At 37.3% G+C, this 23,600-nt stretch overlaps 1 protein-coding gene across 2 annotated transcripts in view; it reads right to left on the reverse strand.

Moving 5' to 3' along the window:
- PARVG (parvin gamma) overlaps positions 1-23,600 on the reverse strand; it is a 3,368,585-nt gene that overhangs the window by 231,243 nt on the left and 3,113,742 nt on the right. For both annotated transcript variants that reach the window (XM_044088047.1, XM_044088046.1), the window contains one exon: positions 20,782-20,883. In XM_044088047.1, coding sequence (XP_043943982.1) covers positions 20,782-20,883 — 102 coding nt within the window. The remainder of the gene's footprint in view (positions 1-20,781; positions 20,884-23,600) is intronic.

Genomic DNA, 23,600 nt, shown 5'->3' on the forward strand with positions numbered 1-23,600 from the left:
ATCTATCCAATGCATTTTGGGGCCAATCAATCACTCCAAAACTGTAAGTTAGGACAGGAAGAGCAAATTAGTTTATAGACTGAATTTTGTTCCTAGATGCCAATGCTGTTTTCAGGATTAAGTCTTCTAAAATATTCCTTGCTAAGTTTTATTCACATTTGTTCATGTTTTATTGTTGACCTTCATCAGTTCCCAAATATTTATACACTCCCTCTTGTAAGTTCTTTTATATCACATTCTTGTCCCAAAGTGATGTTTTCTTGGTGCTGTAGTTTTTTTCTGAATTAAAGGTTGCTTTTGCACACTTATCAATACCACATGACATTCTTATATCATCTGAACAAGTTTTGATTACTTGCAATTGTGCTTCGGTTCCTCATCTGATGAGCTATAGAGTTTTAAATCAGCAACAAAAAATGAGAAGTCTTTACACTGTTGTTTTCTAGGAGCCAAATTATAGCCATTGCCTAATCTGTTAAGTAGACAGCTTAATGGGTTAAGGGGAAGACAGAATAGTAGAGGTGACAGGGAGTCACCCTCGAATATCCCCTTTTGGATTTTTATCCCTGGAATAATAATTTGTCCTTTATCATGGCTTAATTGCACAGTGGTCTGCCACTGTTTCATGGTCACTGTAATGTAGTCAATCATTATATCTTATACATTTTAAAGCATTCTTTTATCCATGAATGTGGAATACTATCACATGCTTTTTTGTAGTCAATCCCTGCCATACTTAGATTCTTCCTCTTTTTAAAGTTCTCCATTATGTTTGCTATAAATAGCAAGAGATGATCCTTTGTTCCACATAACTTTCTTTTATTGCCCTTTTGTTCTATTGCCATGATTGAGTTTTCTTCTAAATGACTATAAACTCTGTCTGCATCAATTCTGGCATGTAGTTTATACATAGTTGGAAGGCAAGTTATTGGTCTATAATTTTTAGGGTAGCTTGCAGGTGCACTCTTAAGTGGCAGCATTGTTTTTCCTCTTGTTAGCCAAATTGGTGTCTGTTCAGTGTGTGGTTATAAATAGTTCTTACTCATGACTAAATATTCATGCAAAGATGTAAATACTTTTAACCAGAACTGCATCTGGGCCTGGTGTTTTCCAGTTAGAGACTTTTCTTAACTGTTTCAATCTCTCTGTCTGTTTCTTCATCCCATTTCATATCCTGTACCTTTGAACTTCTTGTACTTTCTTTTACTTCTTCTATCCATTTAGCATCTTTGTTATGTTCTACAGGATCTTCATAAATAGTTCTCCAAAATGTATCTATTTCTTCTTTTTTGGGTGGTCTTTCAGTTCCTTTTACCTTGTTTCCCAGTTCTCTATAACTTTTTTGGCTAATTTTGTACTTTTCCTTTATATTTATCTGTGTATCCTCTAAGTTTTTCTGATGGTGCTGATATTTTTAGTTAATTATTTGCAACAGTGCATGAGGGATCCTGGTCCATTATAATATTGTGCATTGCTTTTATCAATGCTATCTTGCTGAGTATTTGTTGATCTGTTCCTCTTATATAGTCCTCTAACATTGACACTTCTTGTCTTAACTGCTTTATAGTTTTCCTTTATTAGATACTTCCATGATGGTATTCAATTTCTCCTCTTCCTTTCCCTTACTACCCTGTGTTCTTGTGGTAAAATTTTATATTTTAGCTCCACAGAAATATATCCTGTTTACTTATGTTATATCACATGCATCTCTATGTGCAGTCCTAATTGCTGTGTTCATTTGTTTTATCACACTTCTTACTTTTTGGGTTTTATTGACCTTCTTCAGTCTATTTCTTTCATTGATCTTAATATGCCTATTCATCTCTATTAAATCAAGTGACTCTTCACTTAGCTCATTTTCTTCTAAACTGATGGCACATTTTTTTGTTCTCTATTTTTTGTGGGCATTCTGTAGAAAGTTCTACAGCATCTTGCTATGGCACATTCTCTTCAATTTCATCCTGTGTCATCCATTGCTCTGTTATATGGGGACTCACTGGCCTATCACTCCTCAAAATTAGTTGCTCCAGAGTTGCCACAGTTTACTTTTCCTTCATTTGCTGTCCAGTTTCAAATGAATGTTTGTAGTGGTTTCCTGTGGAAGGCTACAAAATATCTTCATGTGGCAACTGTCCAATTGTTTCCCATTCCACTGGTTTCTCCTTAATTTGGATGCCTATTGCTCTATCCTGCTGTGGTGCTTTCTGAGTTAGATTTTCTACACTGAATCCTTCACTTCGCAAGTACTCCATAACCCCAGTTTCTGTTTCTTTAACTTCTCCATTACCGATCTTCTTTTATATTGTTCCTCTTTGTCTTCTAATTATCTGTACTGTAAATCTTTCTATGTCCAGATTCCTTCACCTGTATTTCTCTTCAAATACCTTTGGTGCTGTTCTTTTTGTATTGATTAGTTTTGCTTTCTCCTTTGCATAAATATTACACCATATTAAATCTCTTTTTCTTTCCCATGTCCACATTTCTTCTTCAGATGTCTTCTGATCTTCCTGTTTCTCCTTATTTTGGGGACTCGTTCCATCATGCACTGATGTAACCTGTGTTAGACCTTCTACACCAAATCCTTCAATTCACAGGCATTCCATAACTTCAGCTTCTATGTTTTTTAACATCTACGTTACTAATCTTGTTTTCTGCATTCCCTCTTATTTTCTTTATTGTGAAATTTTTCATATCTGGATGCCTTTGTTTGTATTTCTCTTTGAATATCTTTGGGTCTGCCTTTTTTGTATTGATTAAATTGGCTTTCGACTTAGCATAAATTTTGCACCATATGAACTCTCTCTTTCTTTCCTATGTCCATATTTCTTTTTTATACTTTTCAAAAATCTCTAGGTTTTGTTGCTTATATTTTCACACTTCCTCAGATGCTTCTTTTTCCAAACAAACCAAAGTTTCTTGATCTATATAATGTTTTTCACAAATCTGTTGTATTAATCAACACAATTTTTTATTTAAGGCGTTTGACAGTTTTTCTTGTAAAAATATTTTTTCCTCTAATTTCTCTCTTAATCTTTTTGTATAGCATGTATCTGGAAATTTGGGGCTTTTTGCATAATAGTAACAATACATAATTTCTTTCTTATCCTCAATAGTCCACTCTATCATCTTTATGGCTCTTATTTGGCCTATCAGCTTTTGTGATTTTTGTGGACTGCTACTTCCTTCTACAATGGGGGGGGGGTATCCTCACCCTGGGCCTGGCCTAGCCCCATTGTAGGAATGCTTCCTTATTTTGAGGATTTTACAGTGTCATTTTTTCCAGTCCTGGCACCAGTGTGCCTTTCAGGGTTGGACACTTTGGTCTTGTGCAGCCCGCTATCATTTTAATTTTTGACCTTCTTCTGTGCATGGCATATGCTATATAAAATACAGTCTATATATCAGTGTCATCTTGGTGAGATTTTGTGAAAAACAGGGTCTACCTCGTGAAGGTACTCACTAAGACTTGTGGATGAATTCACTTTCAGCAATATCACTCTGCTTTGCTTACTGACTTATCATCTCTCCATTCAGACCCCCAACTTGCCTTACCTTCCAGTACCCTTCTGATATTATCATATACAAAATTTTCTGTGAAATGGCCTGTGAGTCTAACCTGTTACCCTTGCAAATTGTCATTTACAGATTGATCTTTTCTGCTTATCATACCTAGACATTCCTAACTCATTTCTTGATTCTATTAAAAATTGAATTGACTTAGGCGTTTTAAAGTACAGACTTGGTTCACTCACTCTTCTGTTTTTTGATATTTATCTTTCAAGCCTAAAAAAGGAGATGATCTCTATTAGCCAGATTAAATGTTTCCCCATCTTCTTCCCAGTCTATAATCCTATTGTATGCAACTGCTCCCAAAAATTAGGCTGCAGATGCTTCATTCCCCATGCTTGGCTGTCAACATTATCATTTCTCCCAGTACAATTATTGGTGTAGTACCCTAATGGTAATGTCTGCTTATACCAGGTACCATACATCTGTATACTGACCAACTTATATGTGCAATGCCCCCCCTTATATATATATATATATATATATATATATATATATATACACACACACACACACACACACACACACACACACACACACACACACACACACACACACACACACACACACACCACACACACACACACACACACACACACACACACACACACACACACACACACACACACACACACACGTACTGTAGCCAAAACCCTAGTCTCTTTACCTCAAAACTTTTGTGTCTCCTACCATTTCCATTTAGGGCTGTAGTATGTCAACTGCACTCTAAAATACTTTATTTTCTTCAATGTTTTGTAAGGTTTCTTCCCACATCTCTTTAACAGTCTCTATTGTGCTCTCCATAACAATTACATCCAAATATTATTACCCTATAAATAAAGATATTATTGAGCTAGATCACTGGTTTGGTTAAATGTCATTGCAATAGCTCTGACTATCTGAACTTGCTTCAGTATAGAGAGTAAGATGGGTACACCCTTCCACCAGATCTGATTATAATATTAAAACATCATCAGCAAACAATGTTATATTTTGCTGCATACCATAACAGTTGTATCCTTTCATCAATGAGCTTTTCTGCTAAAGGCTTTATATATTGCAAATAGGAGTGAAGATATTAGGCATCCTTCCCTCATGTCTTTCTGCAAATTAAATGTTACTGACAACCTGCCTCCCATTTTAATTTTTGCTTGGAAGCCCAAGTGCACATTTTTTATCAGATAAACTAATGCATTTGGAAAGCTTATTTTCATAAATAGAAAATTATATACATCTATTCCACTGTACTGAGCACTTTTTCAGCTTTGAAACTAATTATTTGGAAAGGGTCCTTTGGCGTTAAGGTCTCTATCTGTGTCATGAATGCTGCTGTCAGATATTTATCTGCCTTTGTCAAATCCACACGGCCCAGGTTCTGAAAGTCTAAGTAAGACCCTTGCCACTCTCTTAATGAGTATTGGCATGGAAACTTTGTAACCATAGTTTAATACAGACCTATATGAAGCTGAAGATGTAGTATTATTGCCATGTTTTGGTTTCTGTTAAGGAGTCAGGAATCTGTTTATGTTCATAAATCTGATTGAAAAGTGTCTGCCAGACCATCAGCAGAAAGGTGTCACCTAAATTCCATACTCCCACAGGGATCCCATCTGACCCTAGAGTTTGCCTGTTGCTTATCCTGATAAATTCTGTTTAATACCTTCCATACTAAACCTTTCTGCTAAGGATTGTTGATCCGGCTCCTGGTGTTGTTCTAGCTGAATATTCCCAAGACATCAAGTATGTTTTGCTCTCATAATAGTCCTCAAATTTCCTGCCCTTGTAATTTTTCATAATAACACCCTAGATATGCTCAAGATTTCATATAGGTTTCTAGTTAGCTCACCCTTAATAGGATTTCTAAGTTTAGTGATCAATCTTTGTGCTCTCTGATGAGTGGTCTCCTTGCCAGTATTTTTGTGCAATAGGGTTATTATCAGAAAAAGTTTGTTTCAATATGTCTGCCTTGTCCATATCCAATATATGTTATAACCTGCTCTTTTTTGATATGCCCTTAAGCCCTTTATTCATCTTCCTAATTTTCTCCAAATGTCCCTGACAATCCTTGACAGCATGTAAGTTTTTCTCCTATATCTCTATCTAATATCATGAGTTTAGTCTTAAAATCTACCTTAAACTTTTCACACACTGCTGTTATATTTTGTAACTTTACAACCTGTAAAGTGAAGTGATACATCTTTGTAAGTATGAAGAGAGTTTCAAATGTCACTGTTGATATATCCTAGCCCCTATTTTGGTTTACTAGCACTGCAACATGATATGACATTATTATTAGATAAGTATCTAAACTCTTTACTGGACTGACATGTTCACTAACCTGGTCCAATGTTGTGAATTTGAAGAAAACTGTAAGGCACTTCACATCCCTAATCCTACATCCTCAAGTCCAAGCATCTTAAAATAATCTTTAATAAACTTTTCATCTTGAGCTATACATAGCCTTCTTGAACTCCCTGACAAATAACATTCCAGTCACCACTCATAAAAAACACACCCTCTTATTGATTATTAACTCACCCAGTAGCCTTCTCACCCCATTTTTATTTGTTTTAGGTGGAGTACATATTGAGATTAGGAATAGTCTTTTACTTTTAAAAATCTTCTTATTAAAACACACTTGTTCAGTATCAAATGTTTCACCTCATTACACTGCCCCTTATTCCAGTATAATTCTCCAGAACTCTTATTCCTAATATGTGTTGATTTTTTTCTGAATAGATGTGTTCTCTGCAACAAAGCTAAGGGCATTTTGTTGCAACATAAATAAGTAAGCATTATCTCCTTCTTGACTTGATCCACCATGTCATTTACATTACAAATCGCAACAGATAAATGGATATTTACTATATGTAAATGTGCCCTTTCTGATGCATCTAGTATTCTTGTTTTTTTAACTTGCTCCCACCCTGCCTGAATGCCTACTTGCTCCCTAAAATAAAAACACAAATACCTAGTCTTTATTACCTACAATTTTAATAAAACAAATAGTCAATCAACACACAGGCCACTCAAACTAAGAAATGTAGTGAACCAAGAGATATAAACATCAATGTGAAAAATTAAATAAAAGCCAATTTTAACAAACTTAGCTTTTATGCCATTTAAATTGGATTTGCCTGCCCCCTTTTTGTGGGCTGAGTGCCTTTATGCAATAAAGCCAATACACTGCCAAGGATTGTTCCGATCTTGTGCAAAATGTGCTTATATCTTCCCATTCCTGCCCTCTGCTGGAACTCTTACACAAATTTACTAAATTCAGCTTTTGTGGCCAGTCCATATCTGCCTTTGCTGTGATTTTAAGCACACTTTGCTCTGAGAGATAGTAGGTCTTCTGACGGCTATACGATGAGTTTATTTCACCTTCTTTCTAACTAAGCAACCACATGAAAATTATATTCCTTTTCCAACAATTTAGTAAGAATACTAGGTCCCCACATTATATTTTGCAGCATCATAGCTAACCCTGAAGGCAAATAAGACTGCCACATGCTTAGGCAGTTTAAATTTCTTGAGAGCATTTGTGACTTGAAGTTTAAATTGAGCTTGATGACAAAGGAAAGCCTCTGCAAACCACTAAATCGGCAGACTGCCAAAATAAGCCATCCCTCTCCACATGTCACAAGGCTCCAGCCTCTTGAATTTCACTTGTGGGAGGGAATTCCATTAAATCATTTAGTTTATGCCATCACTGACATGCTATGTTGGTTCTAGAGATTTTTTTTACCTAGGGATTTTTTTACCTTAAAATAAGGCTGAAAATGGATTCTGAAACACCAATAACACAAAAAAGGACTCCAAACAAACTGGTAGATCAGTCCAAAAGAAACCACCAATAGATAAATCCACACCAAGATGTTTATTTACCACAACAATCCACGTCAATCCACACAATAAAAATGTTTAGCACAACATTTAATTCATGCACTTTAGTCCCAGTTAAAACATAGACTTCATCAGAACTATATGGTAGTCCTACAGCTGTCCTACCTTTGCTCCTTTGTAAATTGCCTTCCCATGTTCTCTTAACAATCTTTTCTAACTTTCTCCAATTGATTCTTGTAACACTACTACAATATTTTTGTACCAAATATCTGCTTTAAGGCAACTAGCAGTTCCAAAATTCTTAAAATAAGAACTAGTTTCTTATCAAGTATAAACAATGTTCTTACCTCCAATCAAGGTATAGAAATACTGTGATCCACCATTGTAAGAAAATTCAAATGGAACAAAATTCACTACTGGTGTTGAAAGTCTATAACTTCCCCCTGGTCCAAATTAAAAAGAGCATCACCACAGATCATAAAAGGCAATGATAATAATAATAATAATAATAATAATAATAATAATAATAATAATCATGATAATGTCATTACCCCCCAATGAAAGTGGGTTTAAAAGTCCATACATATGCTGAATTAAATAAGGAAATGTTTGCACAGGGTATACAAGCCAGTCATTCACTTGTACCTTTAAAAGCCATGTACATGGAGATGCCAGAAATCTGACTTACAGTCTAATGCTTATTTTTAATAGTTTCACCAACCAGATAAATCAGTCTCTGTTGTGCAGAACTGCTCTTCATCACTTTTAACAAGTTGTATTGGCTCTCCCTCCTTTGATCCTCCAAAATGTTTTCAAACAAGGGGGGTGTGGGGGGGGCGCAGCCCCCCACTTACTTTTCTTTTACTAAGCAATATTATATCAAAACTTAACAATATCATATGAAAGGAAGTGGGGGGCTGCACCCCCCCACCCCCCCGTTGTGGGGGGCTGTGCCCCCCACACACCCCAACTATATATTCTAACTCCAGGGTCGCACTACAGTGGGGAAGGGGGCATATTCCATTTTCTTGCTAATAATACTTGTCAGTCAAATGAACTGTCAGTGAAATGAAGTGTCAGTGAAATTAAATTTCAGTGAAATGGGGTCAGTGAAATGAAAGTCAGTGAATTGGAAGTTAGGTGAAACAAAGTAGACCCATATATATATATATATATATATATATATATATATATATACACACACACACACACACACACACACACACACACACACACACACATTCCCAGCTATGGCTAATTCATGGTGCCCAATTCAACTACCGCATGTCTTTGGAATGTGGGAGGAAACTGGAGCACCTGGAGGCAATCCATGTGAACACAAGGAAGACATGTAGACTCTGCACAGAAGGCAACTGAGCCTAGAGTCAAACTGGAGAACCTCTTGCTGTGAGATTACAATGCTATCCACTGCTCCAATGTGCTACCCAAATAAATATTAATAAATATGTATAGATAGATATGAGTGTGTGCCATTTCAATCTAAAATACATTTTGTGGGGAAAACACAGTGTCACAATACATTTTATTGAAAAGACAAATAACTGTATCACATTTGGTAGAACAAAGTGTAAGACTATGGAAAATCACTGTTGGTATAGTTTTTGACTAATAGGAATTACAATGGAAATTAGTGTCAATCAATATTTCTACCTTGTTAATGCTCACTGTGGTATACCTCCACCTTGAGAAGCTTGTGTTTGTGCACCAGGAGTAATTCATTGTGTTAGGAGCTTTGTCTTTTCTCCATGGTTGTGTGACTTTGGAGTTAGTATATTTAAGAAATATTTAAGTAAGGGGAATGTACATATGAGATTGCCTTGTTACTTATCCATTCATAGCTGAAGCTGATGGTGGCAAATAAGATTTGAGGAAATTTAGAAAGGGCAGAGCATTATGGGAGCAGGAGACATATCTTCATGGCTGAAAAGTCTGAGATGCTGACTTTGGATCTGATACGGATCCAGTAACCTACAGGATGACATGGAAGTAAAAGATAACACTGGGTCTATTTTTATCCATGTTTGGGAAAGAAGTAAAAAATATGGCAATGTGTGGAACTTAGAAATAGATATAGAAAAGATACAATATGGAGAGCATGGGATTAATAATAAGAGTAGAGTGAATTATAAGATAGATATGTTTTTACATGTGCCTCATTTATAGAGAAAGCTCAATGCAATCAATTACTTATGCAATATAGGTTGTGAGTGAAATGTAGAAAAAATATAAGGTTTTTAGTGGTGAAAAAGGATGGGTCAAAGATGCTAAAGAATAAGCTGCATATTTATGTGAATAATTTTGTACATTTTTTTTATGTAATAAAGACCCTCTCCCTTACTCTTTTTTGGGAATGTGTCAACTTGTTGAAACTAGTTTCACTGAGAGCAACATGTCTGAGTGCTTTCAGCCAAACTAACATTGCCAACAGTGGAGTTTGCCTTTTTCTCCACTGTTATACAACATCTGAGTTACTCTATATAAGTTCAGAGGGGTGGGGGTTGTTCCCTCACATGGGGGGGGGGGTGTAGGGGTGCTTACCCTCAGCAAAAAAAAAAAAAAGTTTTCTTATGTTTGTTAAAAGTAGTTTTGCTCAAAAGTTTTTGAACTTTTTACTGTTGCTGAAGCTACCTTAGGTAAATCAACAGGATTCTCTCTTTTCAGTCAGTGACTTGGAAACCTGAGTTATCATCAGCTCACACAAATAGGTCCTGATGGAGAGATGAAAAGTCAGCAAGCAAAGGAGCATAGTAGTGTTGAAATTGAATTCATCCTCAAGTCATGGTGAGTACATTCACGAGGTGGACCCTGTTTTTCACAAAATCTCACTAAGGTGACACTGGTATATAGACTGTATTTATATAGCATATATCATGGATAGAAGTAAATCAAAAATAAAAAAGATAGCTGGGTGCACAAGACCCAGGATAAAAAAGTGCCCAATCCTGGCAGGCGCACTGGTGCCAGGACTTGAAAAAATGACAGTGTAGAATCCTCAAAATATGGAAACGATCCTACAATGGAGCCAGGCCAGGCTCAGGGGGAGGATGGCCCCCCTGTTGTAGAAGGAAGTAGTAGTCCACAAAAATGACAAAAAATGATTGGCCAAAGAAGAGCCATAAAGATGATAGAGTGGACTATTGAGGATAAGAAATAAATTATGTATTGTTACTATTATGTAAAAAGCCCAGAATTTCCAGACACAATATATAAAAAAATGATTCGGAGAGGAATTATAGGAAAGAAAAATACCTCTGCAGGAAAAACTGTTACAAGCTTCAAATAAAAATGTGCTTTCATTAATACAACAGATTTTTGAAAAACAGTATATAGATCAAGAAACTTTGATCTCTTTAGAAAAAGAAGCCTCTGAGGAAGTGAGAAAATATAAACAACAAAACCTAGAGATATTTGAAAAATATAAAAAAGAAATATGGACTTTGAAAAGAAAGAGAGATTTGATATGGTGCAATATTTATGCAAAGGAGAAAGCCAAGTTATCTAATATACAGAAGGCAGTTTCAAAGATATTCGAAGAAAAATACAGGCAAAGGCATCAAGATATGGAAAATTTCGCAATAAAAAGACTAAAAGCACAAAGATTTAATGCAGAAAAGATGATTAGTAAAGTAGAAGTTAAAGAAATAGAAGTTGAAGTTATGGAGTGCCATCGAAGTGAAGGATTTAATATAGAAGGTCTAAAACAGACTACATCACAGCATGATTGAGTGAGTCCCCAGAATAAGGAAAAGCAAGAAGATCAGGAATCATGTGAAGAAGAAATATGGACAGGGAAAGGAAAAGAGATTTAATATGGTGTAATATTTATGCAAAGGAGAAAGCAAAACTAATTAATACAAAAAGAGCAGCACCAAAGATATTTGAAGAAAAATATAGGCAAAGGAATCTGGATGTGGAAAACTTTACAATACAAAAAATAAGAAGACTAAGAGGAAAAGTCGAAAAAGCGATTAGTAATGGAGAAGTCAAAGAAATAGAAATTGAGGTAATGGAACAGAGAGAAGGATTCAGTGTAGAAAATCAAATGCAAAAAGCACCACAACAGGATAGAGCAATGGCTATCTAAATTAAAGGGAAACCAGTGGAACAGGAAGCAACAGGTCAGGTGCCATATCAAGATATTTTGGAGCCATCCACAGGAAACCAGTATAAAAGTTCACTTGAAGTTAGGAAGGAAAGGAACAGGAAACTGTGGAAACTCTGATGCAGTCAATGCTGAGGAGTGATAGGCCAGTGAGTTTCCATATGACGAAACAGCAGATGACACAGGATGAAATTGAAGAGAATGTGCCACAAGAAGATGTTATAGAACTTTCTATAGAATGCCCGCAGGAAATGGAAAACAAGGGATGTGTCCTCAGTATGGAAGAAAAGGAGTTAAGAAAAGAGTTACCTGATTTAATAGACAAAGACAGATATATCAAGATCAATGAGAGAAATAGACTGCAGAAGGTTAATAAAACCTCAAAAGTCAGAAGCTTGATAAAACAAACACAGTAATTAAGACTGTCCATACAGATCCATGTGATATAACAGAAGTAAACAGAATATATTACTGTGCTGCTAAATTAATAACTGATAAAATTCTACCCCAGAAACATAATGTAGCGGGGGGAAAGAGAATACCATCATGGAAATATCGAATAGAGAAAACTATAAAGCAGCTAAGACAAGAAGTGTCATTGTTAGAAGATTATAGAAATGGGAACAGATCAACAAAAACATTAAGAAAGATAGATGTCATAAAAGCAATGTGCAGTATTAGAACAGACCAGGATCTATGATGCAGTATTGGAGATAACAAACTAAAAATCTCAAAACAGGTGGAAAGACTCAGAAGATATGAAAATAAATATAAGGAAAAAGCACAAAGTAAGCAATTTACTAATGACCCAAAAATGTTTTATAGAGAATTGGGAAATTAGGTAAAAGGAATTGATAGACCGCCGAAAAAAGTGGAAGTAGATACATACATCATCTATGAAGATCCTGTGGAACATAACAAAGATGCTAATGGATAGAATAAGTGAAAGAAAGAATAAGAAGTTTAAAGGTACAGGATATGAAATGGGATGAAATAACAGCCAGAGAGACTGAAACAAAGTTGAGAAAAGCCTCTAATTGGAAAACCCCAGGCCCAGATGCAGTACCTAACTTTTGGCTTAAAGTATTAACTTCTTTACATGAGGATATAGCCATGAGTAAGAACTATTCATATGCACACCCCAAACAGACATTGCACTGGTTAACAACAGGAAAAACAATGCTCTTACTTAAGAGTGAACCTGCAAGCTACCCTAAAAATTATAGACCAATAACTTGTCTTCCGACGACGTATAAACTATACATGAGGACTGACGCTGACAGAGTTTCTAGTCATTTAGAAGAAAACTCAATTATGGCAGTAGAACAAAAGGGCAATAAAAGAAAGTCATATGGAACAAAGGATCATTTGTTGTTAAATAAAGTTATAGTGGAGAACTGTAAGAAAGGGAAGAATCTAAGTATGGCATAGATTGACTATAAAAAAGCATTTGATAGTATCCTGCTTAAAAATGTATAAGGTACATCCTACTGTGATTGATTACATTACAGTAACCATGAAACAGTGGCAGACCACTTTGCAATTAAGCCATGATAAAGGACAGATTATTATCCCAGGGATAAAAATCCAAAGGGGGATATTCCAGGGTGACTCCCTGTCACCGTTGCTATTTTGCCTTGACATTAATCCAATAAGCTGTTTACTTCACAGCTTAGGTCAAGGCTATAATTTGGCTTCTAGAAAACAACAAAGTCTAATGACTTATTTTCTCTTTGCCGATGATTTAAAATTGTATAGCTCATCAGATGAGGAACTGAAAGCACAGTTGCAGGTTGTCAAAACTTTTTCAGATGATATTGGAATGTCATTTGGTCTTGATAAATAAGCACTGAGAAAACATCAGTTTAGGACAAGAATGTGATATAAAAGAACTTGAGGAAGAGGGGTGTATAAATACTTGGGAATCAGCAATAAAACATGAACAAATGTGAATAAAGCTTAGTAAGGAGTACTTTAGAAGACTCAAATTAATCCTGAAAACAGCATTGACACCTAGGAACAAGATCCAAGCTATAAATCAATTTGCTCTTCCTGTCCTAGTTTTGGAGTGATTGAATGGCCCCAAAAGTGTTGGATAAATTGGATATTAAAACAAGAAGGATGTTTCATGCTCACCGAATGATTTATAAAAATCAGTGTATACCAAGATTATTCCCCGTTCTGAAGGAGGGATGGGCCTCCATGATATTGATTACATGTATAGATCTGCAATCATGGGACTCCACACATATCTACTGACCTCACAAGATCCAAATGTGGTGAAAGTTTTGAAACATGAGGAGAATAAATCTAAGATGACATCTCTGCTTAATTTAGCAGAAGCATATCAACGTCAAGCAGGAATGGAAATCAAACCAAAAGTTGATAAAAAACAGGCAGCAACTGAATGTGCTAAAAAATAAAAGAAAGAATATAAGGTGAAGGATCAGGAGAGAAGGCAAGAAATGTGGAAAAAATATAAATATAGTTGCAAGTATAGAAAACTTCTGGAAGAGCCTCATGTTGATCAAGAGCAAATGCAGGAATGGTTAAGGAGAGGTGAATTTATATCAAGAAATGAAAGGTTTATATTGGCAGCCCAAGATAGTGGGCTGCGTACACATTGGTTTACTAAGTCCATTGAACATGTGGGAGAAACAGACATATGTCGGTTTTGTGGAACCGAATTGGAAACAGTCACACACCTGGTTGCCACTCTCTAATGGCAGAGGGACTGTATACTGAAAGGCATAATAATGTGGCATGATTGTTACACTGGAGATTGTGCAAACATTATGGTTTTGAAGTGGCTGAAAAACACTGGAAACATGAGCCACAGAGAATCATAGAAAATGATGAAGTTTACATCACATGGGATCACCCAATGCCAACAGATGCTAGAAAACTGGATATAGTGGTCCAGGAAAAGAAGACAAAAGTAACATTGATCATTGAACTTGCCACAACTAGTGACTACTGTGTCTTGCGTACAGAGAGACACAAAGTCATAAAATACCTAGATCTGCAGGCAGAAATGAGAGCCATGTGGAAGAAAGATACCCAGATGGTTCCAATAGTAGTAGGAGAAACTGGTCTTATAAAAAAGAATTTACAATTGTATTTAGATATGTTACCAATTCATGTAACACCATACGAATTACAGAATGAGTCATTACTGGGAGCATTGCGGGTGCTGCGAAGAGCACTTTTGGCTAACATGAAAGAGTGAGACAATACTAATTTTATGAACTTTAATTGTACTTTGACTTAGGAATGGGGTCCATTTCCATCATGGTATTAGAAACCCAAAAGACTTGGAGAAATTAAAAGAAAAACAGAAGTCCTTAGTTTAACATGTTTAACACTTTATTCATCTGCTTTTACTGTATTTGTGTTTCTTCCTACTTTATTACTTTATTTTGCCTTTTCTGCTGCTTCTTAAAAGTACTTAATTGCATTTATCTGCTGCATTTATTACTGCTTGTTAGTAGCCTGATTAAATTGTAACTGTTATTCTAAGCCTTTGGTTGAAGCACTTGGCTTCAGACCAGTTGTTTTACATTAAGAAGGTTTGTGTTCTGCACTGTTGTGGCAGGACAGGTAGCATACATCCTTCTAAGTTGGGAGTTGCTGATTGAAGATCTAGTGTCTGTTATTCTAAAAGTGTATTAGTTTTGGTTTAAGCACTTGGGCTTTGGGCCAGTTATTTTACATTAAGAAGGTGTGGTCTGCACTCTGGTGGGAGAAGAGGTTAGATTTTGCCCTTCTGAGCTGGGAGTTTCTGGTTAAAGGCTTATTGTGCCTGCCTGAAATTGGTACACCTTGTTTGCTGTAGCATAGACTAAATTCAGACCTGCTGAATCGAGCTTTGGTTGCATAACTTGAGCACTAATCCAGACCATCTTTTTTGGGAGAATGTTCCCTGCACCCTAGTAACAGGACTGTGCAGTTAGAATCTGTCTGACTGAAGACAGTTGGAACGAGGCTCAGTTTTTTACTTTTTATTGGTTAATTGGTTAATTTGTTTAAATCAGTTTGCTCATTTGCAACTGTTATAAAAAAAAATACACTTTATGCATCGCCGCTTAGCTAGGGTTAAACTATTCCCGGTGCCATAAAGTGTGCTCTTTAAATTTTCCCTTAAAACTAGCCAGTCTTTTAGTTTTAGCACTCAAATCTGTTTCTTTGAGCTCAGCACTTGTTCAGAACTCATTGTAAGCACTAAATAAGCTACAAATTATTACAGCACTCAACTTTCCTCACTTGTCTAGATGAAAACAGTTTTTAGTACTTAATAAATAAGCCCCTATCCAGGCATGTCTAAGGGTCAGTTCCTGGTGTTTTCTCCTGTCTACCTGATGAATCTGGGCATCTTTGGACAATGCAGCAATTGCCATGTACACAGACAACCTTCTCTTCCTTCCACCCAATACTACAACTTGTGAGAGATGCACTTATATAGCCAAACTGGAAGCAAAGCTCTCTTCACCCAAGAATGGACTAGACAGTCAAGAGGAGAAGGTAAACACTTGCACCACACCACACCACACTCATCACATAGTCCCTCAAAACATACACCACCAAAACAGACACATATAAACACAAAACGCACACCTACATTTGCAGAGGCTCTCAATAAAAATCTGCTCAAGCAACAGAGACCTCCAAAGCAGAAACGCAAGCAACCTCCACCCCCCCACACAACCCAAATGACATATAGCCCACAAATTCAGTGTGCCACTCAACCACAGCCCATAAGGCATAACAACATACCCAACACTCTAGTCATAGGTGACTCTATAGCCAGGCACACTGATGTTCCACTCACCAGGCTAAACAAGGAGAAAGCTACTGTCAGCTGCCTGTCAGGTGCCAGGATCCACCACATAACTCAGGTCACTCCACAATAAGTAGAAATATGACTCTGTCATTGCCCATGTTGGTGTGAATGACCTGAGACCTACCTCCTTGGACTACATGAAAAGAGACATGGAGGAGCTCTCCGATCTTGTAGCCCAGGCAGGAATGACCCTAGCCCTGAGTAGCTTCCTGCCATCACCCAGAATGATACAACAGTACAAGGACAAAATGACTGATTTCAACAATTGACTAAACTTCTGGTGTCATTCTAAGGGGATCCAGTATCTATCTGCCTGGGATGACATGATCAACAGACCATGATGCGTTGCCAGAGATGGCCTGCACCTGTTGCCTTTGGGATTCCGGATACTGGTTAAGGCTCTTGCCACCCCTATAGTGCCTTTTTTAGGCAAGGTTCAAATGATAAATTCACCACCGTAACAGGTACAAGCAAGCAAAATCTGAGAGTAATGCTACTCAGTGCTAGAAGTCTAAACCTCAAAATGGATTCACTGGAGGCACTCCTTAAAATGGAGAACATTGACATCTGTGCAGTGACAAAGACCGGGTTCAAGGCTCCAGAGAGACCCCTGCATTACCAGGCTATAATTCATACCACACCTTGCGTCCACCTAACCTGGACCGAAACACTAAAGGTGGAGGCGTGTCCATATTCATTAAGGATATCCACAATTCTAGGCTAGTTGCTCAGCATAATGCATCCGATATCATCCAAGTGCAACTAACTCTGGGCAAGACCACAATCCAAATTGTAACTTGCTACAGATCCCCCACCATGCCCCAGGATTCTCACTCCTCATTTCTTGACACACTGGAAAATATTAGGATTCAACCCAACACCCTCATAATGGGCGAGTTCAACTACCCCACCATTAACTGGGAAAACTACTCATGTACCATCTCTTTTGCTCAACATTTTCTGGAATTCATAAATTCCAGTGCCTATGGATCAACTTATCCGCACCCCCACCAGGGGCAGCAATATCCTAGACCTGGTCATTACCAACATGGGCAACCAGTGTTCCACACCAAAGGTCAATTCCTTAATGGTCAGATCCGACCACAAGCTAATCACCCTAGACATCCACATCCCACCCTCACCCCCCATTAGGGAATCCATCATAAAAAATTTCTCCAAAGCCAACGTCACACTTCTTAAGACAGAAGTGGCAAACTTCATGACACCCATGCAGACAGACAATAGAGGTACAACTGCTGAATCCTACACAAATGCACTTTATAAGCACTTACACGAGTACATGGATCGTGCTATCCCTAACAGAACCAAGATGCTATCCTCCAAAAAAAGGAAGCCAACCTGGTGGTCCCCTGCCATAAACAAACTCTACAACAGAAGAAAGAAACTGTTGGAGGAACTCTCCGGTCAGCTTCAGTAAGAAGATGAGATCCCTCATGAAATCCTCCAAAGCTAATTAAGAAAACAAAATTACCACTGATTCTAAAAACAACCACAAAAGCATTCTATAGCTATGTCAAGAATCTAAATGGCAACACTCAGATCTGCTCTGAGTTACAACACAATGACACTAAATATACAGAACCAACTGATATTGCCAACATCCTGGCAGATAGGTTCAGTACTAACTTTACCCCTCTCTCACCCCTTAAAGGGCCCATCTCTGTACCAGAAGAATGCAAAATTCCTGTAATCACAGCTGCACAGGTAAAAAAACACACTCTCCAAAGTCAAGAACACAGCATCCATGGGACCTGACAACATCCCAGGCTACATTCTACATGAACTACAGAATGAACTGGCACCCCATCTAAGCACCATATTCAATCATAGCCTCACCTCAGGCTTTGTGCCCACTAAATGGGGCACAGTGACATTTATCCCACTCCACAAAGGGAGAGCCACCACAGATCCCGGGAACTACCGTCCCATTAGCCTAATGAGCCTGATCTGCAAAGCCATGGAATGTATCATCATGGAACTTATAAACAAAGACATTGATAATCTCCACACTCTGGACCCCACCCAGTTCGGGTTTGTAAAAGGCAGATCATGTCTCCTAAACCTGATAGACTTCTTTGAAGCAGTCAACAAAGCCGTAGACGAGGGTAAGGTGGTTGACACAGCCTATCTAGATTTCACCAAGGCTTTTGACACCATTCCCCACTCTTGAATTATAGATAAACTCACTAAACTAGGTATAAATCCCTATGTCACAAGATGGGTTGCCAAATGGCTCACTGACAGAACCCACACTGTGAAAGTAGCAGACTCCAAATCCAACTTCAGAACAGTGACAAGTGGAGTACCACATGGTTCAGTCCTGGGTCCTCTCCTGTTTGGTATCTACTTTTCTGACGTACAGGCTAACACAGAAGGTCTTTAGCTAATGAAGTTTACAGATGACTGCAAACTAGGAGCCATAATCAAAACTCATAATGATGTGGACATCCTACAAAATGGCCTCAATGAGACAGATACCTGGTGTCAAAGCCATCACCTCAAGCTCAATGCCAAAAAGTGCACTATTATCCCCTTTGGTAAAAACTCTGTACCCATGAGCTACCACATAGGTGGTAGTTTACTTAACACTGAAAGTGTGATAAGAGACCTTGGGACACAGATGGACAGTAGTCTCTACTTTGATAATCATATTGCCACAGTAGTCAGGAAATCCTTCTACGTGGCACACCTCATCACAAAAAGTTTATCATCCAGGAAAAAAGAGGTCATTGTTCCCCTCTACTTATCACTCATTAGACCCATTATAGAATACAACACCCCTTTTGGTATGTACCTCATCTACAACAACTGGAAAGGCTGCAGAAATACCTCACAAAGAGGATTACCAGCCTCAAACTGGTGCCCTATGCAGGCTGTCTCAAAAAACTACAGCTTTACTCCTTTGCATATCGCCTACTCAGAGGCGATCTCTGCCTAACATACAAAGCTATGTTAAACCCAGAGCTGTTGGACATGCTCCACTTAAAGAAATCCCAATCCCTCCAAGCTACATGCTCTAGGGACCTAAACCTTATCACCACAATAAATAGAACATGCTGGAGGGATAGATTCCTGTCCCAGAGACTTCCCATACTCTGGAACAAACTACCTATCTATATCAACAAAGCTCCTCATTAGCACTCTTCAAGAAAAATCTTGATGATTGGATGGGAAATAGGAAATTCACCCCGGGGATCACCTCTGGCGCTCTGCTTCACAGGGGCACAGGAAAATAATTTTCTTGGGTGGTGAAAGCCAGGGTACCTTTTTAGCTAGGGCCATTAGCCTAGTACCTACCTATAAACCTATGAACCAAGGATGGTATAGCCCCCCCCCCCCCTTATGCTGTACTGCAGTGTTAGTATTGCAAAATGAAATCAAGTATTTATGTTGTTATAATACACCCCTGGGATCACTTCATTGGCTCTGCTTGAGAGAGGATTAGTTAATTAATCAATGGGGCAGCGAAAGCTGACACACTCTGGCTAGGCTTATAAATGCCCTTGGGCAGATAGCCTAGTACCTACCTATGAACCTATAAACCTATGAACCATCATCTCCATAAAATATTTTTAGAATGGACATTGATGCAGCGATTAACACTGCTCTTTCACAGCCCTTACTACTCCAGGTTAGTTCCCTGCTAGTTTTTTTTTTTGTACAGAATTTGCACACTCTTCCTTTGTCAACTTGTGTTTCCACTGGGGTCTGTGGCCTCTTCCTATTCCTAAAAACAAGCTGATAGTTAACTGATGATCCATTTTTTAATGTCTATATCAGTGTATAAAATATGTATGTGTGTGTGTATGTCCTGGGATTGAGTAGACTCCTGTCTTTGCCTTACGTCCAGTGCTTGTTCATAGGTTCATAGGTAGGTACTAGGCTATCTGCCCAAGGGCATTTATAAGCCTAGCCAGAGTGTGTCAGCTTTCACCGCCCCATTGAAATGTTGAAAATTACTTTTTTTATCATTTATTTATTTGATAATTGGTAAGTAACGTGGTTTTAAGACATTTTTCAACCATGAAGTGCCCCTCAAAGGCACGGGTAAACCAAACATAGCAGTGCAGTCATGCAACCAACATATTTTTGATAAGCAGGAAGAAATTGGAGTATGCAGAGAAAAATCTACACTCAGATCTTGGAAGAACATACAGACTCTACACAGAAAGTGACCCAACATCATGACTGAACCCTGAATCATGGAACATGAAATGGAAGCTAAGTATATTTTGCTCATCCTTTTATTGACAAATGTATTTATCTTTTTTCTTACTGGTAGCAAAAACAGTTACTTGAAAAGGTGGCACCGATTTAAATTCATTATTTGAACAGATAAGTACTTTCGCAATATCTTTGCTGTACTGATCGGTAGTTAGATACTTACCATTTCAGCATTCGAGCTGGGGTTTATATGGAACTCATGCAAGCTGATAAAGTACCCTTCCAGCTGTCCAATTAAAAGTAGCAAAATAACACCATCTGCAAACTAAAAACAAAGATGTAGCATTTTACATATTTTTTAAAAGCAAGGCTCAACAGGTACATCAACATATTAACAAGCATTAAATGTTTGAAATATTTATTTTGAATTAAAACTTAGTTTTCTAAAATGTATATTTGGTTGCATTCAGACCTGCTACAAACAAATATGACATAGTTCACTATAACAAGGCACTCAATCACCTGTTTTTCACTTTAAGAAAGACTCATGTGTGCACACACACAAGCATGAACACATATACACACACACACTAACAGTAATTAGAAAAGGGGTATCTGACAGCGGTTCTACTTTCAAACCTCTAAATACTGAAATACCGAATTTCAGTATCTCAAGATGAGAATAACGAAAGTGCAGTTGTTCGAAACTGCATAATAATGAATCTGAGATGGCCGAATTCAAAGTAGTTGTGGTGCGGCCTGTTCTGTATAGTATGCTGTCCCTTTAAGGTTTAGTGGTTTGTGGACTGTAGACATGGCGGCTGTGTGTGGTTATGTTTAGAGATTCAGGTTGGTTTGTAGTGTGTAAGGGTTTTGGATAGAAATGTGTTTTGTTTTACCTTTTTTTGGTAAATTTTAGGAGTAAATTGGGGTAGGTAGGTAGGAGAGTGTGTGTGTGTGTGTGTGTGTGTGTGTGTGTGTGTGTGTGTGTGTGTGTGTGTGTGTGTGTGTGTGCAAGTATTGGAAGTGGTGATTTTTGTACATGTGTAGTGTGTGTGTGTTTTTCACAGGTATAAATTTGACAGTGTGCAATGGAAGTCTAGGGCACATAATGATAGGTTTGTTTTATATTTTTTGTGGTAGTGCAACCTCAGAGTTAGTATATATAAGTAGCGGGGATGTGGGGGTATAGGGAGGCTTGACCCCTGCTTAAATATAGATAACTTTGGGTTTTGTTGGTGTGTGTTGTTTTGGTTTGTGATGGTGTAGGGGGGAAGGCCATGTTTGTATTTTTGTTTGTGCAGTGGAGGGTACATTAAAAAATAGAATGCCACATACTGAAAATTCAGTATTATGGACTTTCAGTATAGTGATGTTCATTATAGCAATAACCCACGCCTGGGTGTGGGTAATGCTGGATTTACCCATGGTTGGCGTGGTTTGGTCCCGACGCCAAAGCCCGAGGGACCAAACAAAGCCAACCGTGGGTAAATCCAGCATTACCCACACCCAGAAGTGGGTTATTGCTATTATACCATGACTTTATTTAAGAAAAGAAACTATTACTTTTCTTAAATAATGGCATAGTATAATGGCTGTTTACTGCCCTTCCGCAGATGTCTGGCATCCGCGGCAGTTCTGATGTACTGCGCGCCTGCGCAGTACATCAGAGCTGTGCGCAAAAGCAATGGAGAAAGCAAGATCTCCGTTGCTTTTTTTTTTACTGTTTCGCTATGTTAAATGGGTTTAACATAGCGAGACAGCTTTAAAATAAGCAACGAAGATGTCCGTTGCTTATTTTAAAACTGTCTCACTATGTTAAACCCATTTAACATAGCGAAACAGTAAAAAAAGCAACGGAGATCTTGCTTTCTCCATTGCTTTTTTTTTAAAACCTATCTCACTATGTTAAAGGGGTTTAGCATAGCGAGACAGCTTTAAAATAAGCAACGGAGATCTCCATTGCTTATTTTAAAGCTGTCTCGCTATGTTAAACCCATTTAACATAGCGAGACAGTGTTTTAAAAATAGAGTTATACTAATGGAAAAAATTCCGGGCGACCGGACCTTTTTCCATTAGTATAACTCAATTTACAATGTGCATGCTGGCCAATCAGCATGCACGTTTTGGAATATTAATGGGGGTTCATGGTATAATTATTTAATTTTTCATTGTAGTGGATTTTCGTTATTTTCGTCTTGAGATACTGAAATTTGGTATTTCAGTATTGCCAGATTTGAAAGTAGAAATGTGATAGCAGAGATACTACAAGGCAATCACTGATAATAATCCAGTCCTATTATTTTATCCTTCGACTTGGAAAGCATTCTTTCACAAACCAAAAAGAACGTTCAGCCAGTGCAAAAGTAAATTATCTGGCCGAATCAAAAAGACACAAGAAATAATTAGTAGTAAGCACGTTTGTTCTTTTATTTATTTATTTATACCAAGAACTTCATTAGATAAACATACCCTAAAAATTAAGTATTTAAATATTAATTTGTCATAGTCATATACTATTGAAATAATCAAAAATTTCAATTAATTAACTATTATAACATTTTTAAAAAGGCAATTATTTTACATAAAGCTATTACTACACTAGAAGTATATCTTTAAAAAACATTTTGTATTAATGCACTCATTCAAACCCGGAAATTTGTCAGCATCAAGCATAATTTGAAAACAGCACAGAACACAAACAAACTACAAAAAAATAGCTGTGAAAGATGACACTGTAATGTATAAGCTAGTATTAGCAAAAACAAAAACACTGAATACTGTAGACACTTACACAGAATAAAATAAAATAGAAAAACTCCTTTCATTTATTTTATTTTAAGAAGTGGTTATAAGATTAAAACCAAAAATAATGCTAAAGTATTTTGTCATTCTTTTTCTTTGCTGAAGAGCACTGATATTAACAACATTCAGGATATTATTAAAAATAATTGGAAGATCATTCAAGGTAATAACAGTCTGATCAGTTTTATATGAGATGCACCTGCTTTTACATGCAAAAAATGTGAAAATCTTTCATG

This window comes from Protopterus annectens, chromosome 11.part0 (assembly GCF_019279795.1).
Source record: "Protopterus annectens isolate FY-2018-M chromosome 11.part0, PAN1.0, whole genome shotgun sequence".
In the NCBI taxonomy this organism is placed as follows: Eukaryota; Metazoa; Chordata; order Ceratodontiformes; family Protopteridae; genus Protopterus; species Protopterus annectens.